We start from the raw sequence: 13,356 nt of genomic DNA on the forward strand, positions 1-13,356 counted from the left end.
TTATTTCCCATCAAAACAACACCTTGAGACATTGTTTCATAAGTTGTAAACCAATTCGATTGGGACTCATGTGGAAGGTGCAAACTGAATCAAGTATCCATTCCTCGCTTACTTTAGAATCATTGATGAAGCAACTAGAAGTTCACCATCATTGTAGTCTTCTACAACATCGCCTTCACCGAATTTTTAATTTGTTTTCCTTTTGATTCGCACCTCCCTTTTAATCTTATTTTGTAGCTTATAGCACTCAGATTTAATGTGCCCTTTCTTCTTGCGAAGTTGCAAGTTTTACCTCTGTTTGAAGATTTCGATCTACCCTTAGATTTACCACGAGGATTCCGTTCTGTGTTCTACCACGATCATCATCAACATTCGGTCTTGTCTCCCACGAACAATGAGACCCTCTCCCGAGAGTTGGGTTTAACCACAAGATGCTTCATCTTATTATACGAGGTTAAAGAATTATAAACCTCATCAACTGTGAGAGACTCGGCTATATAAAATCGTGTCTCTAAAGGTTGAATAAGGCAGGGCAACGAACAAAGTAGAATCAACCTAGATCTTCCTTATCATCTTGAACCTCCATGGCCTCCAAGTTTGAGAGAATTTCTTTAAACAACATTAAGTGTTAGGTGTCTGACGCACCTTCCTCCAAGCGATGAGCATAAAAATGACGCTTCATATGCAACTTGCTTGTTAGAGTTTTCGACATACATATTTGTTCTAGCCTCTTCCATAATGCGTGGCGGTTTTCTCTTTCATCACATCCTGCAAAATTTCGTTGGACAAATGCGAGATGTAATTGTGTTAATGCCTTTCGATCCTTACGCTTCTTCTCTTCATTATGTTAATGTCAAAGGCATCTTATCTATCCTAGCGGGGCATCCTCTGATCCATCGTGCAAGAAGCGCTTGCATCTTAATTTGAACAATGCAAATCGGTGTTGCGATCAACAGTGAATTTCATACTTCAAAGGCGCCATTATGTGTGATCGAGATGAATAAAGATGCAAGGAAGCTCGATACCAATTTGTGAAAATAAAATAGAATAAAATAAATAAGAAAATAAAGAACACATAAATAAGGAAAGGCATTAACAATTACATCTGATTTGTCCAACGTAAATTTTGCTTGTGATGAAAAAAACCGCCACGATTATGGAAGAGGCTAGAACAAATATGTATGTCGAAAACTCTAACAAGCAAGTTGCATATGAAAAATTTTATGCTCATCGCTTGGAGGAAGGTGTTCAGACACCTAACACTTAAATGTTGTTTAAAGAAATTCTCTCAAAATTGGAGGCCATGGAGGTTCAAGATGATAAGGAAGATCTAGGTTGATTCCAACCTTGCTCGATACCAATTTGTGAAAAATAAAATAGAATAAAATAAATAAAAATAAAGAACACATAAATTTTACGTGAAACCCTTTCGGAAAAAAACCACGAAGAGGAGAAGAAAATTCACTATGTCGAAAATTTTTACACAAATACAAGAGGAATAGACTATGTATATTTATAGGCTTGCAAAGCCATATTCTAGTAGGATTGAAACACCTTATCCTAATCAATATAAAATAGATGGAGTTTAATAAGGTTTAAAACCTTATTCTAAAATAAAATAAAAGAAGTCTAGTTCTATATGGATTTTACTTTTATTTTATTTTCCATCGTATTTTATTTAAATAAGAATTTGGGTCACTTAATTCTAACACAATTCAATTATACATACACATTCACCATTCAATTCAATTCTCATTCAACTCAAATATCAGTACTTACCTTATAATTCACTTATTAAATATAGAATTGATATAAAACATTTAATAAAAAGTAATTTGAATTATAGTAATACAAACCGTGAATTTCTCGTTTTAATCCTCGATAGCTTTCTCCTTTCCTTTGTGCGCCGATGTCTTGGGTTCTTTGTTAACTACGAAAATAATAATAATTTATAATCATCAATATAACACAATTCAATTTAATCCATGAGCCTAAACATGCAAATTTAACCATTTTAATGTATATATATAATTTCACCATTAAGCTGTCTGCTTGAGTCATTGTTACTAAATTATTTATATCTTGAGCTAGGAAACTCCAAATTAAGATCCACTAATTTTCCTGAAACTAGACTCATATATCTTCTCACCATAAGATTTTCAGAATTTTGGTCTAGCCAATTAGTACAGTTTATTCATTAAATACTCCCTGTTATTTCATTTGACAGTTCTGACCTCTCTCTACTAAAAATAAATTATCTCATTGTACAGAACTCAAATAAGGTTTTTGTTTACTTATTTTGAAACTAGATTCATTAAGGAGTTCACAAATATAAATTACACTCCATAATAATTTTTGTACAATTTATAATGATTTTCCAAAGCTAAAACAAGGCACTCGAAATCACCCCAAACCAGTCTTACAAAATTTCAAATATCTCTTGATTCATCAATTCATTGCTTACACTATTTATACTATAAGAAACTAGACTCAATAAGTTTTAATTACATATTTTTTTCATCCTCTAGTTCAATTTATACAATTTTTAGTGAATTTTCAAAGTCAGACCATTGCTACTTCCCAAAACTGTTTTGATGTAAAATGTTAATAACCAAATTTATAACACCAATTCACACCTTATGTCTATTCAAATTTCATTTAAACTCAAATTTAACTATTAAATTCAACATATTTTCTTAATTCCGAAATTTTCCTCAATTTAGTCCCTAAAACACAAAACTTATAGCTTACTTTGCAATTCAATCCTTATATCTATTTTAACTTGAATTTCATTCAATTAAACCCTATTTCATTTTCATTTTTTTATTCAACATGAACAATATTTAGAATTCTAATAACTTTAAAAATATTAATTTAATTTCATCAAAACTTTGTTCTAAAGCTTTTAAAACATTAAAATTAAATAAAAAGGGCTAAATTAACTTACCTATTAAACTTTCAAACCTTCAAACCCTAATTCTCCCTTTTTCTTTTCTTTCTTCTTTCTTTCTTTCCTTCCCCTGCTTTTCGTTTGCCTATTCTGTTTCTTTTCTTTGTTCTTTACTTTATTTTCTTTCTTTTATTTGTGTTAGTTGCTAATAATATATTATAATAATTTATTTATTATTTATTTTTTACCATCCACTTGTCAAAATTATACTATATAACTAAGTAAAAATCTTAAATTTTTTTACTCCTTTGCCGCCTCATCTTCCTAAATAGGCTTAATTCCCTATTTGGTCCTTATTATTTCCTACTAATTTATAATTAAACTTTTACTCCTTATTCAATTTAGTCATTTTTACTAATTACTCTAAATTAAGCTAAATTCACCTAATTTAAACCTAATCAAACACATCGCTAAACTCATAAATATTTCTAGTAATTATTTCGAACTCGATTTACTAAGACGGAGGCCTGTTAATGTACTTTTCAGATGCCCGTAAATTTTGGGTCATTACAGTCCACATGTTGAATTTATACATTGAGTGTAGTATATTCGTTTGTAAATTTTAATTTTTTTAATAGATTAATTAATAAAATAAATTTATAGATTACATCAATATAATTTGTATAATTGTCCTCGTATGATTTTTGCACGCAAAATAAAATAGAATCAAATATTAATTCATTGTTTGTTTAATGTTTAAACTAATACTAAACGATATTTCATGGTCGAATCGTACTGCGGAAAGATAACTTATATTAGTAGACGAACCTAAACAAGTCCTTAGTATAATTAGAAATGAGCAAACTGATTGAAAGACTAATATGTCGTTTATCAAGTTCAATAGTGGAGATGCTTTGTCTTGGGCATCAGAGTGAATGACTCTTAGAAGATAGAGATAAGGATGTGACTGATTAAACTGTCAATATATCGAACAGGACCTAAGAAGAATAGATCCTGACTCCGTTAATGGATTTTTTCACTTGTGAAGTTTATAATGTGGCATAACTAAATTTTGAGTGGATATAATAGACTATGTATGCATGACTTATATATTTTGATATAAGTAAAAGCTTGAGTTCAAATAAACAATGAACCGAAAGCTGGTATGTTGGATATACGACTTCTATAGTATGTAGCGTCATTCACAATAGTGGAATTCATAGTCCGAGACATGGATAAATAATATCTTCTCATTGACATTACATGATTAATGAAAAGTAAAACCGCACTTTTAAAATTGCTTTATAAAATTATTTATTTTACGCACGATACATAATCACATCTTAAGAGAAAGGAACAAGATAGTTGATTAGATGACAAACAAAATGTTCAATAAAAATTATCCTCTAATTAAGGAAAAGTCGAAAGTAAACTCTAATCAAGATGTTTGAACAGTTTATGTAATACAAAATCTAAAAATTCTAATTATTTAAAACCAAACCAAACCAAATCGAATTTAATTTTTATTTAATATATAATTAATTTTAATTTTTATTATATATAAATACATGTAATATATTTATGAATATCTCTCATTACTTCAACATATTATGTGATATCTTATGTTGGAATCTTACAGGTAGTTCTACGAATTACGAAGGATATTATTGTGATATGTGCAGCATATTATATAGTAATGTACGGCATATCTTTTATTATATCTTATAAATATATTCGACTTGTCTAAAAAAGTTGATTTTTCATGTTCGTGGAACCTTTCGTAACCCCAAAAGGGTCAATATTTGTGGCTATGATGGCTAGGATCTCAATAGTTAAAATGTCCTGTAACACAACATCATATTCAGTTAGGCTTAATATACCATTTAGTATCTAAGTTTAGTTTTAATAATTAATTTGATACCTAAATTATTTTTTATCCTAATTTGATACCCAAGTTTGGTTTTGTTGTTAAATTTAATATCTAAACCAAATGTCATCACATGGCTCGATGAATGTTTAACATGTTTGCTTTAGTTAAAGAATGTAGCTACTTAATTGGGATAGCAAAATGCTCAGGTATCAAATTGAATGTGAAAGCCAAATTTAGGTACTTAATTCGGACGAAAGAGAACTTGAGTATCAATTTGAAAAAAATCAAGTATCGAAATTAACATTAAAGGCTAACTCGGGTACCAAATTGAATATTGAAGTCAAGTATGAAATGAAATAAAAAAGTTTAAATACTAAATTGAATATCAGTTAAATTTAAAGTACCAAGTCTGTAAATATTAAAAAATTGGAAACACAAACACCATCTTTGATTCTTTCACGTTTTCCAAGTCAAAGAAAATCATAGCTAGAAGATCTGTGGAGATTTTATATTATATGTAATCGACCGGATCTTTACTTTCTCCGAACTGTCTGATTTTCTCCAATGGGGATTTTCATCTTTTGTTTCCCATTCCCATCCCTTTTATAACCCACCTCCCATTTCTCCTTTTCCTCAACATTCCAATCTTCTATTCTGGGTGTATTTTGCTTTGTTGAATTCATCACATCTTCTTCACTAATCATGGTTATGGCTGCTTCCGAGACTAAATTTCATGTTCTTGCTGTTGATGATACCCTCATTGATAGAAAGCTCATTGAAAAGCTTCTCAAGACTTCTTCTTATCAAGGTTCGTTTCTTTGCTCCCAAACAGGGTTTTCTTTTTCTACCAAACATGGCTTTGTTCTTATACTTATCTGGGTGGTGTTTGCAGTTACTGCAGTGGATTCTGGAACCAAGGCATTGGAGTTTCTTGGATTGAACAACAATGATCATCATGACGTTGAAGTGAATTTGATCATCACAGATTACTGTATGCCAGGGATGACAGGCTATGATCTCTTACGAAAAATCAAAGAATCTTCATCATTCAAAGACATACCAGTTGTCATCATGTCTTCAGACAATATCCCATCAAGAATAAACAGGTTTGGCCTCTTGAAAACATGTTATTTAATCAAAGTTGGATTCATCAATTTTAGCTGACATGAAATTTTATTGAAATCAGATGCCTTGAAGATGGAGCTGAAGAGTTCTTTTTGAAGCCAGTTCAATTATCAGATGTAAACAAGCTTAGGCCTCATTTGATGAAAAGAAGAACGCAAACAAATGTAAACAAGAGAAAGGCGATGGATGAAATTGTGTCCCCTGATAGAACGAGGGCAAGATACAATGAATTGGAAGTGAAATGAACCACCAAATTCATCAATATTTTCTGATTTATTATTAGATCATCAAATAGGGAAAAGAAATTCTTGACTCTCTCTCTTTGCTTTACCAAAATCAGTGTATAGGAAAGAGGAGAGAGGCTATGTAAATCACCATAAGGAAGAAATATAGCTCAATTTTGTTGAAATGAATTTCATTTTAACATCAATTTAGACAGATTGCTTATTACAATAATCAAGGAAAGTTATTTCAATAATGAACAGAGGAATTCTATGGTTTAGGGTTAGCAATAGAACTGACAATTTGGAACGAAGTAGGAGGAGGATTTTTTTTACAACCGTGTTTCGAACTCGAAACTCAGATTATATTTAGAATTGATGAACATCTGACTAAGATAATTTTTTTTTCTCTTGTCCAGAAATCTTCTCAAAGCTTGAGATGAATTAGATTACAATTATATTTATTACGATGATTTACTATAAGTAGAATTAAACATTACTAAGCAAAAAGCAAATATAACCTACCTACCTAGAGTAAAATAATTCTGGATAGGATCTATAATTTAACCAAAAATAAATCTAGACAGTTTCATTCGCAAGTATACGTGGTGAGACTCTGGACAGTCCCATACACATGGTAAGACTCGAATTCTATTTTTCTTTTGAAAATTGTAGATTGTAAATTCATTAGATATTATTAATGGATCACTTGTGATTCATGGGCATTTCTTAAAGTGATGATTCATTAATTCAATGGATACATTTAGCGTTCATGAGATATGTTTTTTCTAAAAAGTATGTTCAATATGAAGGGTTTTGATTATTCAATAGTGTCAATTGAGTATATATAAATAGAGGGATTATAGTTCTAAGAATATAATTATTAGTTAAGATTTTCGTCTTAACCTTCTAACAATTTTGTGAGAGACAAATTATTCTCTTTGAAAAGTGTCACCCGCGTTTCGAAATCTACTGTTTTAATTTCATATCATCTTCGAATCTATTGTCTCCACTCAAATTCTCCAACATTTTTAGAAAATAGAGTAAGTTTTAGATAATTCCTTGATTTGCTAATTAAAAGGAATAAAAAAGTTTTACTGTATACTAGGAGGACCTTTATCTTAACTCTCTAGAACTTTGTGTGTGGGTAAATTGTGGACTCTTTAAAAAGCGTCACCTATCTCAAAGTCTATTGTTTTAATTTCATATCGTCTATGAATCTATCGTCTCCACTCAAACTCTCCAACATTTTCAAGATCGAAAGACAACTCTATTCACAAAAGATTGGCTTGCGATTATGTGGTGCATTTTTATGAGTCCACTAGCTCTAAGTGGAACCAATAAATTGCTTGAAAGATGAGAGGAAAATAGGCAAGGATTGGTTTGCAATTATGAGTGGATTTGCTATATTCCCACTCTAGTGGGACTAAAACTTGATAATGGCCGTTTGACCTTGAAATCAATTCATAGCTTAAAATGAAAAGCAAGACATGGTTTGTAGAATGTTTAGACATTTGGTTGGTAATAACACTTGAGTGCAAAGTGACAGGTATAATTGTATGCGTATCACTTCATTCCCCACATTACATTAGAAGAATCAGATTATATATATGATGGCCATTCCCTACCACTGGTGTGAAGTAAAAGAAAGCTTTTAATTTGGCATCTCTTATTATTCTTATATCTCCACATGCCACTTGATTCTACTGTTGAGATTTAAATATAATTTTCTGATTTGCAGGGAAAGAGACATAGCATTTCCTGTTATTATTAAATGACAACCTAAAACCAATGGGCAATTAGGTGGAAGGGCCCAACTAGATGCATACATAATGCATGGTCAGGCAAATGCATGTTCATGTGTATATGGATGGTTCTTGTGCAGGCAGTGAGCAACAGGGTGGTTCCATGAGTTGCCATGAAATATATTCAAATGGAAGTGTTCAAGAGCGATGAAATCAAATATTAATCCATGTCTAGAAATATAATTTGGCTTTAAACCTTATACTATATTTTCCTGTTTTAAACATAAATCCATTTTAGTTCCCAGTTGGTGGTGGTCTTTCTTGCTTGTGCTGCTTGTAAACAACAATCCTCAATGGACACATTGTCTTTTTATTGGAACTGATGCATACAGATACAATTATACATTTGGTGCTTTCACATCTATAGATCATAATTATCATCCAATCAAATGTTGTTCTATTAGATAAAACGACTATTGTTGGACATTTTCATTCTCATTAATAACAATTGAAACCTCTAAACATCGTAGACCTTCATAAACTTATTTTAAAACCGAAAAATAAAAAGATTAAATTATAACACCACATGAGGATGCACATACAAATGCATGTGAAGAGTATATAGAAAGTATAAAAGTATAGAAGCAATGATAGGCATCCTTAGATGGGGGAATTATTGATTCATAAACTAAGAAAAATTACATGTAAATAAAATTAGAAATTTAAACATGCATCTCATCAACTTTGCTTGATCAATTAAAAAATTTTATGACATATATTTATTATTATACAAAAATAAATAATTTACTTTCGATAAATACATGTGTATAATTTGCTTTCGGTAAATACATGTGTATAAATAAAAATATAAAAAAAGTTTTCTCTCAATTGATGTCCAAAGTTTATAAGCAACTTTCTGGTGAGTTAAATTCAATGCTTTCCAACGAACATTAGAACAAGATAATTGAGTAAGTTTATTCAAATATGACAAATTGACATTTGCAATCTAATCCTTGGAGCTACAATCAAATTTTATAACTACTGGTATAGATGATATTTCTCGAATACCTTCATATATGATATCTTCAACTTTTATTCAGGATACTTGCAATCATTGAAATATAAACAATATTAGTTCAATCATTCCAAGTAATATAGATTCAACATAAATAAAAATCAAGGGCATTTTTCATTACCATTGGTTGAACAAATTTTAAGCTCAAAATACTTAAATTTAATATTATAATTATAATATATTATACTTGATTGAGACAATTTAAATTGTGTGGCAATAATTCTAATCAATTACGATAAGATTTTGCACATTTCTCATAAAAGAATCCATAAATCGAACCTCTTGGATAAATCCAATACTAGGCCTGCCCATGACATGATGCTCAGCCCATTTTGAGTGCCCAAAAATTGTCTTTCTTATGGTGACATTTTGGATCCCCTCTTTTCAAATCTTTTGCTAAACTTTCAATACTGCAGAATGCAAATAAACCAAAACAACTCAATTATGTCCTTAATAATAACAATAAATCAGAAGGATTTTGATTTTATATCCAAGTACCTAATGCTATGACCAGTACTATCCATAAATTCTTGGTACCGGGACCAATTGAGATGCAGTCATCTCCAGTTTTGATTGAGCATTTTGCAATATTGACATTCTTAGATAACTGGACATGGATGGCATCGGTGTTAGGGCTATTACCAGCAGTGATGATCCTAACACCCTGGACGTCTACATTTTCGCATTCATTGATCACGATGTGAACCATTTAGCTATTGAAGGACAATAAACTACGGATTCTAATGTTCTTGGAGTTGGTAAAGCTTAACGTCTGCTCTCACACACAAATAAAAATTAGCATGTCAATTACATGGATGATAAAGACTTAACTAGAATCATACAGGAACTTAAGTGAAAAATTAAAACTGAAATATAATAGTACTGTGGCTCCGGAGGACAGTTGGAGTGGGAAGCTTTGCAAGCCCAGAGAGGTGGTCCTTTGGCATCAAGGGCACCACCAAGGATTGAAACGCCATTCACTCCTTCAAAGCTCAGCCAATCGGTAGATTTGCCTAGTAGTCTATAATCCTGAGGGGCTACCAGGGTGCCGTTGATTATATCATAGTGATTTGAGGGCTTTTGCAGCCACCTTGGAAGGCCATAGAACCGAGTAAATACCGGCCTTTGGGTACACATATCATAGTGGAGTCAGCTGAACTACAGGTTGTTTCCCATGCCATGAGGAAAGCCTTGGTGGAGGAGTCAGTTTTTCCATTAGGCTTAGCCCCAAAGTTAAACACACTGTACTTTGTTGAATTTATGGATAACATGAAAAAGAGAACGAGAATAAAGACATGAGAAGGACGTGTGAGGCTCATCAACAGAGTGATGGAAGTAGTGAAAGAAGCTGAAACTGAAACCGAGTTAAGCTGTACCGTTTGATAAGTAGGTGATTGATGAATGAGAAGAGTTACAGAGAAAATAGATATTTATAGTTTAGCAGATTGAGGATAATTAAATTAAAGAGTAGAAAAGAGTATATGTGTATAATTGTGGAAGTGTAGGATTAAAGAAAGCTAGCGTTTTGTGCGTTTTGAGTACAACCACGACTCAAATGTAAGTTATTCTTGAACAAGAACAACACTTGAACAATAGGCCAAAATTTAAAATTTGGAGTACAAGGTATTTTATTTCTTTCAATTTTTTGTTTGACTTACCATGGTTAATTGTTGAATTGTTCTAGCAGGTAATTTATAAATTAAACAATGAAGTAATGACATGTCTTAATGATAACTGACGCAACATGAAATCAAATAAAATTTTATTGGTTAAGAAGAATAAATCAAACAATTTTTACCTTTATTTATTAATATACAGAAGGAATAAATAATTTTCACCCTATAAATACATGTATAAAAAAGAGGAAAAATTCCGTCTTCCGTCAATTGATCTCCAAGATTTATAAGCAACTTTCTGGTCGAACTAAATTCAATACTTTCCCACGAACATTGGAACAAGATGATTGAGCAGGTTTATTCAAATATGACAAATTGACATTATGCAATTTTATCCCGGTGCATGGATTCTTCGGGCTACAATCAAATTTTATAGCTACCTGTGTGGATGACGTTCCTCGAATACCTTCGTATATAATATCTTTAATTTTAATTCCGGATACCTACCCTCATTGAAATATAAGCAAAATTAGTTCAACCGCATGAAGTGACATGTAGCAAAAATAAATAACAATCAAGGGCATTTCCATTTGCTATTGGTTTAACAATTGTTAACCTAAAAATATTTGGAATTAATACTATAATTGCAATATATTATACCTGATTGGGACAATTTAGATTGTGTGGGCAATAGTTCTGATCAATTACAATAGGATTTTGCACATTTCTCATCAAAGAATCTGTAAACCGAACTCCTTGAACAAATCCAGTACTAGGCCTAGCCCATGACTTGATCCTTAGCCCATTTTGAGTGCCCAAAAAGATTGTATTTCTTACAGTGACATTTTGAACCCCCTCCTCTTTTAAATCTTTTGCTAAACTTCCAATGCTGCAAAGGGCAAATAAATCGAAATAAGCCAATTATATCAATAATAATAATACCTAATAAAAAAATTAATTAATTTTATATCTAAGTACCTAATGCCATGGCCAGGACCACAAGTGACTTGTTCGATCCATAAATTCTTGGTACCGGGACCAATCGAGATGCAATCGTCTCCAGTTTTGATTGAGCATTTTATGATATTCACATTCTTGGATAATTGGACATGGATGCCACCGGTATTGGGGCTATTACCTGCGGCGATGATCCTAACCCCTTGGACATCCACATTTTCACATCTATTGATCACGACGTGAAACATTTGGCTATTTAAAGACAATAAACTACGGATCCTGATGTTCTTTGAATTGGTAAAGCTTAACGTCTGCTCTTACACACAAATCAAAACTAGTAAGTCAATTACATCCACGATAAAGGCTTAATTAGAATCATATAGGGAGTGAAAAATGAATACTACCGTAGCTCCGGAAGGACAGTTGGAGTGGGAAGCTTTGCAAGCCCAGAGAGATGGTCCTTTGGCATCAAGTGCACCACCAAGGATTGAAACGCCATTCACTCCTTCAAAGCTCAGCCAATCGGTAGATTTGCCTAGTACTCGATAATCTTGAGGGGCGACCAGGGTGCCGTCAATTCTGAAAATGATTTGAGGGCTTTTGCAGCCACCTTGGAAGGCCATAGAACCGAGCAAATACCGGCCTTTTGGTACATATATGATGGTGGAGTCAGCTGAGGCACAGGCTGCTTTCCATGCCATGAGGAAAGCCTTGGTGGAGTCAGTTTTTCCATTAGGCTTAGCCCCAAAGTTTAACACATTGTACTTTGTTAATGCAGACGTTGAATTTATGGCTAAGATGAAAAAGAGAAAGAGAATACTGGAATGAGAAGGACGTGTGAGGTTCATCATTTGAGACAGCTTTGCTCTAAAGAAAACTGAGACAATGTTGGACTTATATATAGATCAGAAAATTGAGTGAATGAATGAAGCTGAAACTGAAACCGGGTTAAGCTGTATTGTTTGGTAAGAAAGTCGATTGATGAATGAGAAGAATTTATGAGAAAATGGATATTTATAGGTTAGTAGATTCAGGAGAATTAAAGAGTATAAATGTATAATAGTGAAAGTGTAGGATTAAAGAAAGGTGCGGTTTTTGTGAGTTTGTATGAAATACAGTGTGCTATTCGCAGCTTGCTTGGCTACAACTTAAGCTGCAGTTAATTAATTAGATGCTAATAATACATTTGGTGTTGGATGTAAGTAGGAATTTCATCACCTTCTTGCTTGCACATGAGACAATCCAATTGTTCTTTTATTTATCCCAAAGATACCTTTCATCAAACTCCCGCAGTCATATAAGCTTATATTGTATTTGGCAATGATTGCTGTTGAACTCAGTTTCCTATTAATCTGGCTTAGCAATGTGGAGTTCTTTTAAAGCTACCAAAACCCTGAATTTATGGTAGTTTATACAATCATTGCTCCTATTTTACAAAATCAAAAGGCAGTTTATTTAAAGCTACCATTATCCATATCTATATTATTAGAAGTAGGAGATGCATCTCAAACCCCATCAATTCGAACCAAGTCAAAATATCTATATCTATATTTATATTAATGTTTACTAATATTCATGTCACGAATTAACTTAACATCAACTTAATTGTAAAATTACTAAAATAACTTCTTTTATATAAATTAAGTTATATTTTTACAAGACTATTTTAATCTTTTTATATATAATAAATTAATAAAATTTTAATTATAATTAGATTTAAACCTGAAACATCATCTATAAAAACATTTAACTTTACAATTATATATAAATATTAATGGGATTGAAGGCAGGCCGTTTAACTTCATGTTGAATTAATGTAAAGCCTTGTTTTATTTTTGAAGGAACGCAAAGCCTTTT

At 31.9% G+C, this 13,356-nt stretch overlaps 2 protein-coding genes and 1 pseudogene across 2 annotated transcripts; 1 reads left to right on the plus strand and 2 right to left on the minus strand.

The window, feature by feature from the left end:
* Positions 1 to 5,247: 5,247 nt before the first annotated feature.
* Positions 5,248 to 6,294, plus strand: LOC108463263 (two-component response regulator ORR10). Its single transcript, XM_017763212.2, has 3 exons — positions 5,248 to 5,568; positions 5,653 to 5,866; positions 5,947 to 6,294. Exons 1-3 carry the CDS (start codon positions 5,463 to 5,465, stop codon positions 6,128 to 6,130), a joined length of 504 nt encoding a protein of 167 aa, XP_017618701.1. The 5' UTR covers positions 5,248 to 5,462; the 3' UTR covers positions 6,131 to 6,294.
* A 2,563-nt stretch (positions 6,295 to 8,857) lies between these two features.
* LOC108462370 (polygalacturonase-like) lies at positions 8,858 to 10,245 on the minus strand (annotated as a pseudogene).
* A 457-nt stretch (positions 10,246 to 10,702) lies between these two features.
* Positions 10,703 to 12,362, minus strand: LOC108462369 (polygalacturonase-like). The gene is made up of 4 exons (XM_017762325.2): positions 11,904 to 12,362; positions 11,521 to 11,810; positions 11,203 to 11,431; positions 10,703 to 11,045 (listed from the first exon to the last, which is right to left on the minus strand). The coding sequence occupies exons 1-4, from the start codon at positions 12,348 to 12,350 to the stop codon at positions 10,827 to 10,829; spliced, it is 1,185 nt and encodes a 394-aa protein (XP_017617814.1). The 5' UTR covers positions 12,351 to 12,362; the 3' UTR covers positions 10,703 to 10,826.
* Between the last annotated feature and the right edge of the window lie 994 nt (positions 12,363 to 13,356).

This window comes from Gossypium arboreum, chromosome 13 (assembly GCF_025698485.1).
Source record: "Gossypium arboreum isolate Shixiya-1 chromosome 13, ASM2569848v2, whole genome shotgun sequence".
NCBI lineage: Eukaryota > Viridiplantae > Streptophyta > Magnoliopsida > Malvales > Malvaceae > Gossypium > Gossypium arboreum.